The sequence below is a fragment of the Camellia sinensis genome, chromosome 1, assembly GCF_055761805.1.
Source record: "Camellia sinensis isolate YWXY chromosome 1, ASM5576180v1, whole genome shotgun sequence".
Lineage (NCBI taxonomy): Eukaryota > Viridiplantae > Streptophyta > Magnoliopsida > Ericales > Theaceae > Camellia > Camellia sinensis.
The window spans coordinates 46,642,334-46,661,947 of NC_138961.1; the positions used below are offsets into that span (position 1 = coordinate 46,642,334).

General features: G+C 36.1%; 1 protein-coding gene and 1 long non-coding RNA gene across 2 annotated transcripts; both read right to left on the reverse strand.

Moving 5' to 3' along the window:
• Nucleotides 1-13,357: 13,357 nt before the first annotated feature.
• On the reverse strand, nt 13,358-17,863 carry LOC145795080 (uncharacterized). Its single transcript, XM_082877885.1, has 5 exons — nt 16,796-17,863; nt 16,488-16,712; nt 14,690-15,028; nt 13,547-13,632; nt 13,358-13,463 (listed from the first exon to the last, which is right to left on the reverse strand). Exons 1-5 carry the CDS (start codon nt 16,904-16,906, stop codon nt 13,358-13,360), a joined length of 867 nt encoding a protein of 288 aa, XP_082734011.1. The 5' UTR covers nt 16,907-17,863.
• Nucleotides 17,864-18,059: 196 nt separating this feature from the next.
• LOC145793874 (uncharacterized) lies at nt 18,060-18,411 on the reverse strand. The gene is made up of 2 exons (XR_014333940.1): nt 18,337-18,411; nt 18,060-18,232 (listed from the first exon to the last, which is right to left on the reverse strand). It is a non-coding gene; the product is annotated as an uncharacterized LOC145793874 (long non-coding RNA).
• Between the last annotated feature and the right edge of the window lie 1,203 nt (nt 18,412-19,614).

Below are 19,614 nucleotides of genomic sequence, written 5' to 3' on the forward strand. Positions count from 1 at the left end.
CGAATCGAGTTATAAAGTTTTTCCAAATAAAACACTTTATATCGGTATCCTAGATATGCGCCAATGGTTCTGTCTTAACCCACCTAGTGAAGTAATCTGTGGCAATGAGAAGAAATCGTTTATTACCTAGGGCTCTTGACAGAGGTCCCTCGATATCTAGCCCCTACTAAGCAAAAGACCAAGGGCTAGTCAAGGAGTTCAGTTTTTTGACTGGCAGATGTATTAATGGTGAGAATTTTTGGCACCGCTCATACTTTTTGACATAGTTTTCAGCATCAGTGCACATAGTCGGCCACCAGTATCCTCGAGTGACGGCCCAGTGAGCGAGTGATCGCCCCCTGGATGAGCACCACAACTTCCCTCATGTATTTCAGCCAAGAAGTCCTCAATCTTATCAAGATGGACATACTCTAAGTAAGGTACTGGCAGAGATTTTTTGTATAGCTTTCCCTCGGGGGCCAAATAATACCTCATGGCCTTATTTTGAAACTTATGGGCTTCTTTCTTATCCTCTAGTAATTGCTTTGAATTCAAGAAATCAGCGATGGGGTCCATCCAACTCGGTCTCCTATGAATGATATACATAACAGGATTAACTTCGAGGATACTAATACATGACTTAGGGATGAAACCCATTTCAATGGTTCGTTAGTTTAAAGTCTGAATTGATGGCCGAGGCTAAACAGGCTATGGCATTAGCGTGAGAGTTTTGATCACGAACGATTTGATTAAGCTCATGTCTATCAACTTTGTCCAGCAAAGACTTAGTTATCTTCACATAGGCTGCCATGCGATCGTTCTTAGTGGCGTATTTCCCCTTTAGCTGGTTAATCACTAATTTTGAGTCACAAAAGACATGCAACCGTTTGGCTCCCAGCGAGCTATATAGGCTGACAAGAAGGGATTCATACTTGATCTCGTTGTTAGATACGCCAAAGCCATGTTTGATAGATTGTTCAACTACTACCCCCTCGGGAGTCATGATAATTACTCCTACCCCAATACCTCATTGGTTGGACGATCCATCACAATATAGTTGCTAGATGTCCCCTACATACATTTGCCATTTCGGGTGAGGTTGGAGGCTAATTGGTCTAGCAAAATGATTTCGACATCGCCTACTAGCCTAGTGAATTTGGCAATGAAGTCAGCCAAAACCTGTCCTCTGATGGTCGTTCTGGGTGAGAATTGGAGATTGTACTGTCCGAGTTCCAAGGCCCACTTAGAGACTTTTCTTGAAGATTTTGATCAGCGCATCACCGAACGAAAGGGGTGATCTGTTAGCACCTTAATAGTGTAGGCTTGAAAATAGTGCATTAGCTTCTTGGCTGCCACCACAAGGGCCAGAATCAATTTTTCCAAGAGTAAATATCGAGTCTCCGTGTCGACCATGAATTTGCTCTTATAAAAAATGGGTTTTTACTTGCCAAGTTCATCACGAATAAGAGTGTAAAAATGGTCTTTGGTCCATAGGCGACCCGAAGCCCGCCCACTGCTTGGGTTGGGCCCGCCCTGATTAGGCTTAGGCCCGAGTCCAGTCTGAGACCATGGGCCTGGATTTGGGCCTAGGCCATTATTTTGAAGCCTAGCCTGGACAGTGGGCGCAACCCGCTCATGGCCCACTCAAAACCCAGCCTAAGGCTGGACCTGTCTGAGGCCCAGTGTTAGTTTTGATAGAAAAAAAATAAATTTTTGGTGAAAAGGATAGAAAAAAAATTAATAAAAATGTTCAAGCCCTATTCAAGCTCGAGCTTAGGCCCAAGCCCACTGGCCCAGACTGAGGCCTAAATACCCCTTAGGCCTAGGCCTGGGCCTAATTTTCTAGCCCATGGGCTGGCCCAACCTGGCCCAAATTTTGGCAGGAGCTCGCAAGGCTCGACATGGGCCGGGTCGGGCCAAATTTACACCACTAATCACGTATCAGAACGACGCTTACAGCATGAGTAGATACCACAAACTATAGGATGAGAATGTAACTCAGCACAAGAGTAGAAGAGGAATGGAGCCGAGGTATGTTTTCAGTCCTTCCAGGGCCAATTGACATTTCAAAGTCCACTTGAATGATTTCCTTTGTCGAAGTGTCTGAAAGAACGGCCTATATCGGTTAGAAGATCGGCTGATGAATTTGTTGAGCATCGTAGCCATGTCTATTAACTTTTAAACTTGTTTAATGGATCTGGGAGAGCTGAGTTTTATAATAGTCTTGATCTGTTTGGGATTAGCTTCTATCCCATGATGGTTGACAATGTAACCAAGGAATTTGCCCGACCTAATGCCAAATGTCTACTTTGAGGCGTTGAGCCTCATTTTGTATTTTCGAAGGACATCAAAAGTTGCCTTGAGATCGGCTAAATGGGTATGTTTTTCCTTAGACTTCACCACCATGTCATCGATGTAAACCTCCATAATCTTGCCGATTTGATTTTTGAACATGATCGTGACCAATCTCTAATAAGTTGTCCCGACATTTTTCAGTCCAAAATGCATGACCTTGTAGCAATAGGTTTTCCTTGGAGTGAGAAATGTTGTATTGTTCTGGTCGGCAAGATCCATGGCAATTTGATGATATTCCCGGTACGCATCTAGGAAACTCATGCTTTGATGGGGAGTTATAGCATCCACCAGTTGATCAATTCGGGGTAAGGGGAAGTAGTCTTTGGGACAAGTCTTGTTTAAATCTGTGAAATCGATGTACACACGCTATGTTTCTGTTTTCTTTTTCACCACAACAGTATTGGACAACCAACTGAGTAGGTGATTCCCGAATTGCCCTAGCCTCCAATAATTTGTCTATTTCTTTAATTACGGCGGAGGCATGCTTGGTAGCTGAATGGTGGCTCCTCTACACAACTGGCTTGGCCTTGGGATCGACATTGAGGCAGTGTATGGCCACTTCCGAATCTACCCCGAGCATATCATACGAGGTCCAACCAGAAACATTGATGCTGTTAAGTAATAAGGTCATTGGCTCCTGTCATTCGGCTACATTGAGGCTAGTGCCGATCATAAAAAACTTCTCAAGATCATTAGGTATGACGACTCGATCCAAATCTTCCATCACCATTTCGGCTAGAACTTTTCCTACGCCATCAAGGCCTTCTTGATCTAGAATTTTGATCGAATTGACCTCGAGCTCTTTTGGTCTCTTTCCCAAGGCTATCATATAACAATTCTTCATCGACATCTGCGATCCATGAATTTGTTCGATGCGATATTGAGTCAAAAAGTGAAGAAATAGACGATAAGTGCCTGATTTCATTGCATAGAGCCATGTTCGGTCTATAATCATGTTATAGGAGAAGGGAAGCTTGACCACTAGGAATTTTACATCTAGTGTCCGAGTGCTAGCTCACACTGGTAGCACGATCTTCTCTAGGGGGTATTCTAGGTTGGCATTAAAGCTAGAAAGAGGGTATTTAGCTGCTGCGAGATCTTCATCCTTGAAGCCCGAGCTTGTGAAATGTCTTATAATACATAATTTCGAAAGTACTTCCTTGATCAACCAAGATACGTTCAACGAGAATTTATTCACCTGCAATTCAATAACCAGAGCATCATCGTGGGTAGGGCCAAACCCTCTAAATCGGCGTCAGAAAAACTAATTTCATTAGTTGGCGCTAGCCGTTGCCGCTTTGGCTGCCCAATAGATTGTAAACTGGACTATGATGATTCTGTTGTCGGATACAACTGAATTGTATTTACCCTATTCAACGATGGAAGATTGTAAATCATGTGGATCTGGCCGAGTAGAAGACTTGGGCCCTATGATTAACGCATTGGTCGGGGCAGCCTTCTTTGGGAGATAATTGGCCAGGTGACCTTCCCGCACCAATTCTTTTAAATGATCTCTCAATGCGCAACACTTGTAAGTCGTGTGGTCATGATCTTTATGGTAATCGCATCTTTAGTCTCTCATCTTTATGTCCGGTGGTCTAGGCATCTTAAGCAGGCCATTTGAAGAATGTACAGTGCTGAATTTTCAACAAGACCTGGCTAATCAGCTTAGATAACTTCGTATATTTCTTATATGACCTCCGTGGATGTTTGTTGTTCAATTGATATTGCTCGCGACACTGGTGTGAATTTCTGTAATTATCGCTTCTTGGCCTCCCACATGGCTCTAGGCTCATTCTCGGCGATGTTGTTTTGTTTGGAGGCATAGCAGCCAACGGTTGTGTCCAAATTAGAGTTGCTGAGTCAGTAATTTGAAGCGTAGCTTGAACTCAGAGTGTGTCATCCTCCACCTTGCAATATCCTTTCACTTTCTTCATTAAAGCCCAAATTGTCTTTGGTGGTTTGCGAGTCAGAGTGCTTCGAAGTGGGCTGTTCGGCTTTAATCCCATTTTAAAGGCTGTGACTGCCATTGAATCGTTACAATCATCATTTACTAGGTTGAAACATTCCAAGTACTGCGCCGAGTATTCGCGCAAGGTCTCATTTGGTCCAATCTTCATTAACCACGGGGAATCAACTTGTTTAGGTTGTACCTCTTTGGTGATGAATTTGGACCGAAAAGACTTTTGGTGCTGATGGAAACTCTTAATCAAGGACGGTTCAAGCTTACAATACCACCTAACTACCAGATGTCCTAAGCTGCTAGGGAAGATTCAATCCATGAGAGCCTTATTATCTGTATGCAACGTCATAGCTTGTTTGTAATGACAAACATGATCGGCGGGATCTGACTTGCCGTCATAAAGGGTGAATGTCTATGCCTTAAAATTTTTAGGAAAGACGACCTTTGTTATACGTCGTTTGAAAGGATCATGCTTGTGTTCTGAATTCGAATCATCATCTCTCTTTTTACGCATGCGTAGTGCTTATGGAGAAATTCCTCCATTTGATGAACTAGACTCCTCAAGTCGACCTCAATTTCTAGGCTCCTCCTAAAAGAAGTCTGATGTACTACTACTATCATCATGCCTCTGGGGTTGACGTTGCTGCTTCGTTTTCCTCCTACTCCGTGGTGGCATTTGCTGTGATTTTGCCATTTCTTGGCGTAGGTGCTCATTGTCAGCCACCATATTTTCCAAATGCTACTCATTCCGCTTTGCTTGGCTTATCAAGGTTTGCATGGCGTCTTCTGCTGATGTTGAAAGCAAAGAAGGGGTTATGGATCGAAGTTTAAGGACCTTCGTACAGGAGTATCTTTCGGACCGAAAATCATTCTAGTTACAACATTGTCGTTTCCAATGATTGTAGGATCTTGAGTTGGGTTTGTCGTGGATGAGTTTGAATATTCCCATAGATGGCACCAATTATGGGGAGTGGTTTGAGATGCTACCTGAAACAGAAGAAGATCTCCGGTCGGCAATGCTGAAATTAGCACTTCGACGAGCAAGTTAGTTTCTTTCAAAAAAGAATATTTAGTTTCTTAGAGTTCAAGTTTTTTAGAACATACCTCTTTTCTCTGCCTTCTCCCTCTTTTATAGAGTCATTCTTCTTGATATTTTCTTCTGATTTTCTCTTGTAACTCAGTCTTTCATCATCACAATGTCAGGGCCCATCTCTCTACTATACTTTTTAGAAAAGGACAACCTGGGTCCACCTAATGAGGTCATGTCGACTTAGCCGATATACTTAGCTCAAACGCATGACCTAGGTGCCCTTTACTCAGCCTGCGTTTCAGCACATCTACATTTACTCAGCAATGAATTGTTTGTATCACGATTTGCTCTCCATACCCAAGGGTTAAGCATCGTGATGGCCAGTAACTGAATTTACCTCCGGCCAATTCTTGAACAAATTAATAAATGCGAGCGGAAATAATATTTAAGTGAGGGTACCAAAATAATCATCGGAGCTTCTACTTTTATTATAAAATTTATTGACCAAAAATGCCAATATTTACATATAAAAATATTGTAAAAGTGTTGTGTGTGTCTATTCTGCAGCCTCGCATCTAAGACTTTCCAAAAGCTATTTCTAAATTGCATTGTTTCCTGAAAATTGATAAACAGCTATAAGCATATGGAAGAGTGAGAAATATTATGTCAAGAGTATAAGAGACACAAAATAATCATGAATAGTTATGTAACTAAAATATTTAAGATAACTTAGTTTGAACAAATAATCATTTAAGTAACAAAACAGAGATTATGTAAATAAATAACCATAACCACAGTACTGAACAGAACAGAACAGAGGTCGCAGGAGTGACAGTCAGAATAGAGGTACGGATTCAATAGGTGGCACGTACGGATTGTAGAGGTGGCTCCCACAATAGTGTAGCACTTATTTCCGCACAGCACTTTGCTCCGCACAGAACAGAGGTCAATAGATCCATGACAATAGAGGGCCACGAAGAGACCAAAGAGAAGCCAATGGTTATTTTAAGTCCCCCAAGGCATTGGACTCCCGTGGTATAGCGATCCCGGTTGTCCCTTTACTGTTTTGTTGCGTTCCGGACTTGGGTTCCTTGATGTTGGTGGTGGTATACCTTGTTGTCATCCTTTAATTCCGCTTGAATGAGTTTTAGGATGTATTGGGCAGAGTTGTTACAGGTTAGTTGGGCTTTGGTTTCAATTCGTTGTTGCTCAGTTTTTAGAAGGTCCGCTCGAGCGGGTCTTCTTGCGCTCGAGCGGAGATTGCACGCTCCCAGTATTTTGGTGTTCTGCAGAACTTCTGCAAACATGTTTTTCACGCTCGAGCGGGTTTCTTTGCGCTCGAGCGGTGGCGCTCGAGCGGGTAGTACTTTTGGTGTAAGTTCTGGGAGGGAGAAATCTACGCTCGAGCGGACTGGTTTTCGCGCTCGAGCGGATGTACTTTATTCTTGTGTCTTGGCGCTCGAGCGGGCCTTCTTGCGCTCGAGCGGGCCTAGTTTTTCATTCTTGACGCTCGAGCGTTGTGTTCTCCGCTCGAGCGGGAATGTCGTATATCAGTTGGCAGCTGGGCGTTTTAAATTCACTTTTTACATTCTCTCTCTCTCTCTCTTACTTTCTAAAAAGACATTTTGAGAGTTCCTCTATCTAGAAACTCCATTCTCTCTAGGCTTTGATCTAGTTAGAGAGTTTCCTTTTCCTTCGGCCTTTGTAAGAGTTGGGTTGATCGTCGAGGGCTACACTTTAATCCGAGAATATTGGGTTTTGGAGCACGTTGAGTTTCTTCACCTTCTTTCTTTGAGCTCCGAATTTGAGGTAGGAATTCTTACTCACTCTTATGGTCTTTGACATAGATTTTTGGTTATTTTGATAAAGTGTTGAAGTTGGGTAATTTTGGGTCTTAGGATTTCGAAATGTTAGAAGAGGGTTTTGTTATTTTGATTCCAAGAATGTGTATTATGAGTTTCAAAATAATGATATTGTTGTTGGTTGTTGATATATAGACCATTGGGTCAATATTGGGAAATGGGGTAGAAAACCCTAATTGGTCATATAAATTAATTGGTATGATTAATTTGAGAAAATGGTGGTTATATGGAATTGAGTTGGAAATAATGAAATTGACTCATTATATAGTAGAATAGTGGAGTTGGATTTGTTAATCGCTCACTTTTGAAAACATTGATATTTTATCTGTTGGAGCTTTTTTTATCTGTTTAGAAATAATTGCTTGGACTACCGGTGGAGGGTAGTTTTGATTGTTATAGACAATGCATGATGATTAGGCAAACTAAAACTAATCAATTGGATATGTCATAGAGTATGACAGTTGATAGAATACATTAACGTTATGTATTGATTGATTGTGTATATGACCTTTGTCTATATACGTTGTGTGTGCGGGAGGAGATAAAGGATGTACTCCACGGTTTAGGGGAAGATAGGGGATGAACCTCTAAACCGGATGTTGTTTGGCAGAAGATAGGGGATGGACTCCACTAATACAGCTCATATGCTTGTCAGATGATGTGTTGATATAGCTTATATGCTTATCTATGGAAGTGTTGATACAACTCATATGCTTATCTTTGGAAGTGTTGATATAGCTAATATGCATATCTGTTGGAATGTGGATACAGCTTGTATGCTTATCTGTTGAAATGCTGATACAACTAGTATGTTTATCTATTGCAAAATGGGAAATGTCTAATATGAGTCACTGTCTCATATAAGTGGTTGGCTAGGTTCTGAGCCGTTGATGTAAATTGTGAAATTGATAAGAAATGGAAACTGAAATGAAACATGAACATAACGGTCATAAAATGGAAATGGATTATGAATTGATTTATGGAACTTGAACATTTATCAATTGCTAATGTCTTAGTTATTACTCATACTGTGTTTAGCATATTTCTACTGGGCGTTGGCTCACCCTATATGGGACATCATTTTCAGGTACAGGTAGTATGCTACCTCCAAGGACATAGCTTGGATGATGATGAGAGTTGAAGACTCTTTTGTTTATTTTGTTTGTATTACATGTATATCAAGCCAATGGCTTATTTTGTATAGAGTTAGTACTCTTCTTTTATGTAACCAGGTGTTGACTTGAAAATATGGTATTTGATTTTATTGTTAACTTGTAATACTATTGTAAGAACTACTCTAATGAATATAAATAGTTGGTTTCTTTTATATAATTGCTTGTCTAGTGATGGGTTTTATGCATTATTTTGAGGATGTTACGGTACTTACAAAACATAATTGTTTATAAGGTCATAGTCAAATATTCTTTAAAATATAAACAAACATATCCATGAGTTTCATTTTAACAAATAGGGTTCAAAAAATAATCCACGTAATTAAAATATTAGTATAATTTATAATAATTTATAAAACATAACTTGTATAAAATAAATATAGTAAGTTAAAACATACGTAAAATATATTTTGATGACTCAAGGTATAATATAACTTACCTTAAAAGTAATACCTTATTCTTTCTTTCCAATACCAAAAATTCTTTCGACTTCCATTATTTTCTTTCCCTTCATTTCTTTCTTTCTTTCCCTTTCTTTTTTTTCCTTCTTTCTTCCTTCCTTTCTTTCTTTCTGAGTTGAACACTCCTTCCTATTTATAAGGAGGTAAGGAGCTAAGAGTATTCGTACATTAATTATATAGATTCATACTTCTCTTTAATAAATATTTAAGATAATTATATTTTAGTCTAATTTTTTAATATAATTATATAAATAAATTAATCCTTAATTAAATTATACTTTATCGTATACTAACAGTAAATTAATTATTTATTTTACTTCCACACCCATTATTATTATTATTATTATTATTATTATTATTATTTATTCTTACTTTTATATTTATTTATTTATTATCTTTAACTTTAATTTGGCCCAACTAGTATTATGATTCTATATTTCTATTAATTTGGTCCCAAATAATAATCCCTAATTAATCTCATATTTGATAATCCAATGCCAAATTAGATTCTGTATTTATTATTATTTATTTAATAATATATTATCACATACAACCATAATACTAGTATAAACTTTAAGGGACAACTCAAATTTGAGTCCAATAGGCTTTGACTAAATCTAGTTCATCAAAGATGGGTTTAGATGTGCCCTGTTTGCCATTTAGATGTTAAATTTACTTGACTCCCGCAATATACTTCGAAAATATTTTATAATTTTCCTATACCATTACCAAAATTAATTAAATAAATAAATATAAACATATGGAGTTGGCAAAAATAAGATGTATAGCAGATGTGATAATGCTATTTTAGGTATGGATGAGACATTGCAAAAGGTTTGTCACAAAACCTTAATGACACTCGAACCACTTTGCTATCTCTCTCTCATTAGCTTAATACCTTTGATTTCTCACCTCAAGATTGGTTGAAATCCCTCATATCCTCAACATTTCACATGAGTTCGCAAGTATGGAAATTTGAACATAAAATCCGTAGAAGTGATAGCATAGAGATAGGTTGGTGGCCTAGGTTTGTCGTAGTTGATAAAAAATTATTAGATATTTTTAAAGTAACATGTAATATTGTTTACATAGTATTATTAATTAATATGAAATCACAATACAAATTAAATGAATTATCATTTATCTATTAAATTACTCAACAAATGTGAGTCGGTAAAAATTTTCACTATTTAATTAGTTTAAAATACTATGTAAAACAATATCACGTAGTATTGCAATATCGCGTAACATTTATGTAAATTGATATCTCACTTTCAGAAAGTAATTGACCGAAGCATAGTTTCTGTGGTTTCATCTTTTACCTAATTGGAAAGAATCCACATATTTTGATTGCAAAATTGGTAGCTAGTCAGAAAATTGGATAGGAAGCTAATAGCATAGTGTGAACTTTATTTCTTGAAGTATTGTTGATGGCAGTTTGAAAAGTTGCCGTCACTTGGAAAAAAAGCAAATGTGTCAATGCTCATCAAGCCAAACACCAAAAAGAAGTGAAATGATAGTGATGAAGTACATGGATAATGTTTTGACCTAATCACAACAACAACAACAACAACAACAACATAATAATAATAATAATAATAATAATAATTAAAACAAAAAAAGTACATGGATAATGTTTTGACCTAATCACAACAACAACAACAACAACAACAACAACAACAACAACATAATAATAATAATAATTAAAACAAAAAAAGTACATGGATAATGTTTTGACCCAATAACTACAAAAAAAAAAAAAAAAAAAAAAAAAGTCTTTTTTTTTTTTTCTCAATCAAAAAGCGAACCACAATTCATACACTCAAAAAATTATTCAGAATTTAACTAAAATTTAAATATGTAGATAAAGTTTATTTTGCATATGAGGTAAAACTCTAATTAAGTTTTCATAGTATGTAAATTTTTTATCTACTTTGTCTTTTAAACAAATCATAGTTAAGAGCCTTAACAAGGATTTTTTGATAAAATAAAAATTGAAAACTAAAAATTAAGACTTCTAGTATTCATGTTTATAATTTTTATTTATTTATTTATGCTTATAAAAAATTTTAAAATTAAAAACGAAAGTTTATTTGGTGTCTACTTTTGTTTTAAAAAATATATATAAGCAATTTATAAAATTTACTAAATTCTAGCAAATATATATATATATATATATATATATATTCACTTATTTTGGAAAACAAGTTTTCATAGTTCCTCACTGCAGGAAATGGGTGATTTAACAGCTTTTTTTGAACGCCACGTTTTCTAATATTTAAAGACGTTTTATAAACGTTGCATTTTGATTTAATTAAAACAGTACCATTTAACTACTAGAAGTCGTTTAAAAATGCCTTCAAATGTTGTCCCACTCTCACGCACTCTCTCTCCTTCTTCAAGCCCTCATTCTAAATCTGAGAAACCCTTTTTCTCACTCTCACTCTCACTCTCACTCACTCAAATCTGAGAAACACAAATGTATAAATCTCTCTCACTCGCTTGCTCGCTCTCTCTCTTTAAACCCTTTAGGGATTACAATTCAACCTCAAAGTGAACCTCGCTCGCTCTCTCTCTCTCTCTCTAAACCCTTAAAGTGATTTCGATTTAGTAGAGCAAAATCAATTTCGTAGGGCGGAATCGATTTCAATTTCGATTTGGAAGATACAATTCTACCTTCTTTAGCTCGGTGATTTTGAAGTTCTCCCTCTCTCTCTCTCTCTCTTTCCCTCAGTTTCAAAGCTCCACCACCACCGCCATTTGCATCGTTTACTAAGACAAGCACTACTGTCTACAATCTCGATTTCGATGTCAAAGTTCTCTCTCTTTCTTTCAAGTTCTTTATTTTGTTGATTCTTCTCCCAGGGTTTACAATATTGAATCTCCTTCTAGGGTTTGGATCAACTCTCCTCTTGCCTGACTTGCCCCTTACGATTTCAAGCGGTAAATTCTCTCTCTAATCTTGAAGTTCTTATTTAATTATAAATTTGTTGTGAGAGATTTGAAGTTGAATCCGTGTGTTCATTTGATTCGAATTTGAATATGAATTTATAGTTATCAAATCCTGAAATTCAATATTTGATGCTATGATGCTGAACTTGAGTGATTGCTTCCTCATGAATTTACTTGAGTATTGTGTACTTATCATCTCTAAGTTTATATTGCAAGGCTTCTAGTAGTTCTTGATATCATTGCCAATTATAAGAAACTATAATTGACCACCTGCGCTTGATGGGAATAACTTCCATATAGAAGAAGAAGAAGAAGAAGAAGAAGAAGACCTTATTTGTCTCTAAGCTTATCTCTATGCATTAACAGCTGTGTAAGTGAGTTTTGGTTTTAGATCTAAACTTGTCATGCATGCACCATAATTGTCAAAATATAGCAGAATCTTATAACAACACTGCTGGAAAATTCACTTTTAGCGGCGTTTAAAAAACGCCGCTAAAAGTATTAAAAACGTCGTTAATTTTTTTTGTGGCGTTTAGTACCAAACGTCGAGTACGCGGCCGTCGCTATAACTTTATGGCGTTTAAAAAACGTCGTTATATTAGTATAGGCGGCGTTTTCAAAAACGCCGCCAAATGTCCTACCCTAACTGTACTGTGACGTCACTCTGACATTTAGCGACGTTTTTGAAAACGCCGTCATAGACATTTATTCATTTTAAAATCTAGCCGTTGGGATGGGATATAGTGACGTTTTTTAAACGCCACCATAGCCTTTTTTTAAGTTTTAGATTGTGTTAATTTTATATGGTTGAACAAAAAAAAACCTGGCAAACAATTATTAAGAACTAATAATTAATGTTTATTAAAATAATAAATAAACTAAGCTTGAAAACAAAATTAAAAATAAAAAACAATGCATTACATACCTAAGAATAGAAACAATTCAGACTTTAAATACATCAATTAAAATCAAAATGGTCTATATGCTTGTCTAATAACTTATCCTGGTAAAGTCAAAACCATGCTGTGAAGAAATTACAAGAATTGCTTCCTTTTGAGGCTTATGATTCAACCTCACATGGACATGAAAATAATATTTATGGCTACAACCTTATCCCTACTCCATAGGAAAAGATAGACCATGCAATACAAAAAGGCAGTTAACCGCATTTCAATATCTAAAATCAGGAAAATGGAGGTAATCAATTTTAAATGTTCAACTAGGGCTAAGAACTTTCTATGAATTGCCATTAGACCATTGATAGAAGACATATATGTTCAAAACATGGTTCAACTACCATACACTATGCTTCTTGAAGAAAGAATTCAGTTAACCATTTTTGCATAAGCAGTTAATTCCCACTGTTTACATACCCATAAGACGAGAATTCAGTTAACCCTTTTTGCATAAGCAGTTAATTCCCACTGTTTACATACCCATAAGACGCTTGTAAGTTTCATTTTTTCCCAACAAAATATTAGAGTTGGCTTCTTGCTTCTCATGTTTGGCTATAATAACCTTTTTCTGAAAATCCAATGGTATATCCTTAGGTAGCTGTGCTTGCAATTTGTCTTTGTCTGCATTTATTGATAGTTCCACACATTTTGGATCTTTACTGATGCTTCAACTCTCGTTCTTGATAGTCTCTGCATCCTAAGCCATAGAACATCTAAGGTTTTCTCTAACATCCTGCACAGATTAAATCATGAGACACCAATCATACCATAGAAAGCATAACTTAATTAAGTACTTACATTCGGAAAGGCGGTTACTTGCTCCATAAAAGCATCAAGAAAACCTTCCATTGATGCTCGTAAGCTGCAACAGAAGTAAATCGAATTAGCACATGGAGAGCGTTCTGACAATTATGTAAAAACTGAAAACAAATTAATTATACATATACTTTGGAAAATACCAAAGGAGCTATATTTGACCATCACCAGCAAAACATCTATAATTGGTTCATACCTTACTTTTAATGCCTTTGGTATGCTGTGGAAAGGTGCATGATTTTATAGATATCCATAAAAGTAGATTAGAATTAGTAATCACCAAAAATTGGCAGAACAGCTTATGCTTTCTTTATTCCATTTGTTTATAAACGAGTGATATAGGATTTCAGCAGCTAATATGCAACTCAAAACTCTAGAAGAAAGCTCAAATCTCTACCATTTGGGGTTGAATTCTAGTTAATAGTGATATAGGATTTCAGCAGCAAAGAAAACAAATAGATCCTGAAGTGTGCATACCCACTTCCTATTATCATCCTAGAAGAAAACAAGCTCACATTCAGCAATTCGATGGATAAAACTTAGCCCAGCTACTAATTATGGGGCAGTCTTCTACCTGGAAAAGAGAAAACGGATCCACACACACGACATAACTGATCAGAGTACTTGGTTTGCTTAAGAAATTTGAATAAATAACCAAAATCTTCTAAAGCATATGAATACCTACATCTTTCACCTTTATGTGCTTACAGGACTATATAAGAAATTGAATAGAATCGTATATATCTTACAACACTGCAATCAAAATTCAACAAAGGGCCTTCCAAGCAACAATAGTCCAATCCGATCAATTAGGGTTTTTTCTTTTTTAGGTATAGTTTAAATACATGCAAAACATCACTTATTGTAACATAACAATTAAAAATCAATCTGAACTACACTCACTGACTGATTAAGAAAGAAACACAAAAAAATGGGTTCTAGTAGCAGCATATTAATAGGATTACTCCATATTTTTTAACAACAGTTCCTACCAAACTGCTTAGTATTGATCAAAATCTCCAAATACATCACACCAAACTCCTTATACTAAGTACAAAGATCAAACCCACCTATCACATATCACCCTCTAAATCAAATTCATTGATAGAAAACTCCCAAAAGCAAAAACAATTAAAATCAAACAATGTTTTCTACAACATTTAATTGAGTTCTACAACAATAATGTTTGAAGAAAGATAAAAAGCAGAGTGAAGAAAGATAAAAAGCAGAGTGAACAAAGAACTGAGGCGGTACAATAAGAGACAGTACCATTTTAAGCTCTTCATCAGTGTTAGTTGAGACCAGTCTTTGCTGCTTTCCCAGTAAGAGATTGGCCACCTTCTTAGGAGTAGTATTATTATTGTTTTTGATGGGTTTTGATAAGTCCAAGAACAACCCAAAAATGAAACCAATGACTAGACCTGGAATGAAATTCTCTGGCTTGAAACTCACTGCAAACCATTCTCTTTCCTGTTTCTGCTGCTGTGAGTGAAAAAGATATACAGAAAACAACTAATTAGTAAAATTGAAAACAAGAAAATCAAGAAAACAAACAAACAAACAAACAAAAACAAAAACATGAATGAGATTACCTTGTTTGAGAGCTGAGAAGGGTTTTGAAGCGAACCCAACATTGGGGAAGAAGAAGAAGAAGAAGAAGAAGAAGAAGAAGAAGAAGAAGAAGAAGAAGAAGAAGAAGAAGAAGAAGAAGAAGAAGAAGAAGAAGAGGAGGAGTCGATGTGAAGAGGCTAAGGAGATTATTGGGTGAGGTGAGTGGTGAGTGGTACGCGGAAGAAAGAATACGACGCCGTTTTATGGAACTTGTGGCCTACTGGACCTTTTTCAAAGAAATACATTTGTTGGAAAACATTTCATGGGCTGGCCCAACACAGCCCAGAAAAAGGTTGTTAAGGTTTTACATTTTATTTTATTTTATTTATTTGTTTTTTAAGATTTGATACAAGTTTGGATAATATGTAACCTTACTGAAAAACTCACCTCACAAATAAGTAATAAGCAAAGGAAATGGTAAGTAACTTTTTTGTCCATACATCTATAGGATAAGTTTACTCTTGCATGTTAACAAGCTATTCTGAGAAACCAGTGATGGACATAGATTTATTGAGTGGAAAGTGTACAAAAGTATGCAATTTCCTCCATGTGGTCTACAACAACAACAATGTTTTGTTAAAATTTTAATTTTAACTTCTTTTTTAAAATAAAAAATCAGGCCGTGAACTTTTTCAAATTTCTTGCCATACACAAGACCAACAGGCTCATGAGCTAAAGTAGAGTACCCATCGGGCTGAGCTCAAGCATAAATGTTTTTACAGCTCGATAAGCTCAAGCCAAGCTTGAACATGTCCAAATATAACCAAGCAACACCAAGATACTTTGTAGCCCTGTGTCTAACATGACTATAAAAACACAAACAGTACCTCTTTCACAATAAACTTCAACATGTTCGAGAATTTTCCAACTGTGGGACTCCTTCTGGTTTCTCAAATACCACAAATGTTTGTCCTGGTGAATCATATGGAAGAGATCTTAGAGGCCTTGTTGACACTTCAGTAAATTTCTCGGTGTCAGAAGCATCCATAACAACGGTGACCTGGCAGTAAGCACAAAAAAATTGAGAGATTATCCCAAAAAAATAATTTCAAAATAAAGGAACTACTACTTTTTTTAAGATGGTCATTACATTTTCCAGTAATTGCTCGGGAATTGAATTTGTGCAGTTGTACTGGAACACCACATGCCTATCAAAAATGTGCTGAACAGCATTAACTGCATATTCTGTTTCAGCCTCTGTAAGCTCCATAGGTGCCGAAGACTGGTACAGGAAACAAAAATTTATATGAAAAAAAAAAACCTGAATCAGCAGATTATCAACAATAGTCAAAATCAGTATATATAATGGAAGGAGTGTCTGGTAAAAAACCTTGAAAAGCTTCCCAAAGCTCGAGAACTCTGGGATAGAGGAAAGAAGCTTTTCATAAGCATCAACAGTGGACGTGGGAGCAGTTGGAGCAGCACCTAAACCAGTTGGCTTTTTACCAAAACCAGTTGGCTTTTTACCAGGGGCCTTTTTCTCGGCAAGTGGAAGAGACTTAACCTCCTTAGGTACAGAATCAATATCAAAAGGCTCTTCTGAAGGTTCTTGAACCTGTATTGAACAAACAGGTGAGAATATGATAACAAACATTGCACAATGCATAAAGAGACTGACAACTCTCTGGGAACACTCACGTAGTTCTTCAAACTCATCTCCAGGTTGACTAATGGCACATCCAAAGACCCAAAAAGGAAGTTCTTCACATCTTTATCAGTTTCAACAATTGCACCATCAACTTCAAGCATATTCAGATATAGAGTAGCCCTATCACGAACCTGCAAACAAATGGTTAACCATTCCTCTTCTCAGAATAAAGAAAACATAGTGAATTATGAGATATCGCAAAATTCACAAAGGTGAAGTAGCCCATTTTCTTTGGCATCTGGGATGTCTCTTATAAGGATAACAATTGAATCAACAATTGCTTTCTTGTAATCAAAACCGCCCTCTTCCCTCAAAATATTGCTTAAGAAATTCATCCTTAAAAAGAAGGAAGACAGAAAATAAATAAGAGTTGCCCAAGAAGAATAAGCATAACATGAAAAATAAATTTAAAAAGTAAAATGGACCACGTATGACATAAATACATGAAACCATGGAATTCGGTTGTCCTTTCAAAAAATCTGTTCTTTTGAAACCATGAAAATGACTCTATCTAGCTCAAGTGTTTTATTGGATTTTATGTTCTTTTTTATTGTTGTTGGTATGTAGCTCAAGTGTTTAGTTTTAGTGAGTTATATCAATGAATTTTCAAGTCCATAACAAACCATTCAAACAACTGATTTGAATTTAAGTTTTCATTTTACCATTCAAATAGGGGATTTTTGTGGTTGGATGCCTCAGAAAATAAAAATGCTCAAAGACTAACATAAATAAATAAAAATCCTTGTACATCATACCAGAGGCTTAGAATAAATATCCCACCTTCACAGACTAACATAAATAAATGAAAATGATCGAAGGTGCTAGCTAGCTTTGCTGGTGAAGTCCTTGTACATCATACCAGAGGCTTAGAATAAAAATCCCACCTTCACAGACTAACATAAATAAATAAAAAGGCCATCTATTATATATGATTTGAGAATTGCAAGTATACATCTTCTCATAATTGAAGACTTGATAATAAAATAATTACATGTCTTCATCTATATGCTAAAATTAAAGTTTTACACAAACCTTATTTTAAAATTTTCTGGAATTAAGAGGAAAATCCATAAAATGATCTACTGATCAGCAATGAGATGGTTGAAATGAATAATTATGTACAACTAATCTTATAACTATGTCTCAATCATCAATTCACTGAATATAAAAAATTAAATGCATGGAATGGACTAGTGATGAGCCAAACACATGATTTGTTTCAGCTTAGAACTATTAAGAAAAAAAGCAGTCATGTAAATTGTAACAGTGATTTCCCTAGGAGATAATAAACAAAACATCAAAGTATCTCCAAGTAAAATACACCACAAGAGATGCCACTTGAATCTAAGTACCAATAAAAGCTAGAAGTTGAACCTCCATTTCTCCTCAGAGATGAACGGTCTGTATTCGAAAACCAAAGTCTTACACTGCCCAAAGAATTGAAATAACAGAATCAAAAAAAGAGAGGAGCATAAATTGGAGTCACAAAATGGATTGTTCATCTTACTTAAGCTACTAAAATGTTTCTAACCTTTTTGACATAGTTCTCCACAGCATCACATGCTTTCAGAAGCAGCTCAATTATCTCCAACTGAACTAAAAGGCAAAAACAAAACTAAATATCCATGTGCATTGAGATAGATTGTGAAATATTTATGCTTCAAGACACATATAAGATAAATTTACGAGTTTGAACTATCACTCAATATCATTTACCGTCCTCAACTAGAAAGAAAATGTTCTAGAGATAGAAATGAGTTTTAGACATGAAATCCACATTGAAGAACAAAATAAAGTCACAAAGGTAATTTGCAGTTGTAAATTGAAAGATACAATTTATAATTGTATTTCTTGGAGATCAGCTGATGATTGGAATTCATTAATCCTATTAGTGTTTACAAATTAGGCATGTGAAACTTGACAATGCCTAAAGCTCGGGATTATGGTGAACAAACAAGTTTATTCAAATCCAATGGCATTTATGTCAGTTACTACCTTTTGCTCAAAAGGGATTAGCCGAGCATAGGTGTTGTGAAGGATATCAATGATCTCCGTCTGAGTCTTGTTGTCCTCGAGGTACTCAATTGCCATGGTGCCTGAGGCAAAAGAAATTCAATTTAACCCAAAAAGCATTGGAAAAAGAAAAACAATATGAAAGGAAAACACTCAAACACTACAGGAAATGTCACTTTTGGCGACCAAAATATTGGTCGCCAAAAGCCCCATTTTTGGTCGCCGAAACAATTAGCGACTAAAATATTTCGTCGCCAAACTAGTCGCCTATACCCTGTCGGCGATAGTATTGGCGACTAAACTATTTTGGTCGCTGAAAGTGAATGTTTTGGCTACTAAACTCTGGTTAGTCGGCAAAGGTTATCTTTTGGCGACTAAAATATTAGTCGCCAAAAGTGAACATTCGGCTACCAAACTCTGAGTAGTCGGGAAAGGGCATGTTCTGGCGACTAAATATTTAGTCGCCAAAAGTGTTCAAATAAAATAAATTAAATTTTCAGCGACTAAAACTTTTTGTCGGGAATAAGTTTTAGTCACAACATTACTACATTTAGGGACTAAAGAATTTAGTCGCCAAAAATATTGAATTGTTAATTTTATTAAACTTTTGGCTACTAACCATTTAGTAGCTGAAAGTCTTCATTTATTTTTATCTACTAAATTTTTAGACACCAAAAATCTTTGGATTCTTTATGGCTACCAAATATTTAGTCACTAAAAATATTGATTTCCTTTTTGGCTACCAATTGGTTAGTCACTAACAAATTCACTTCTTCTTTTTTTTTCGCTACTAAAC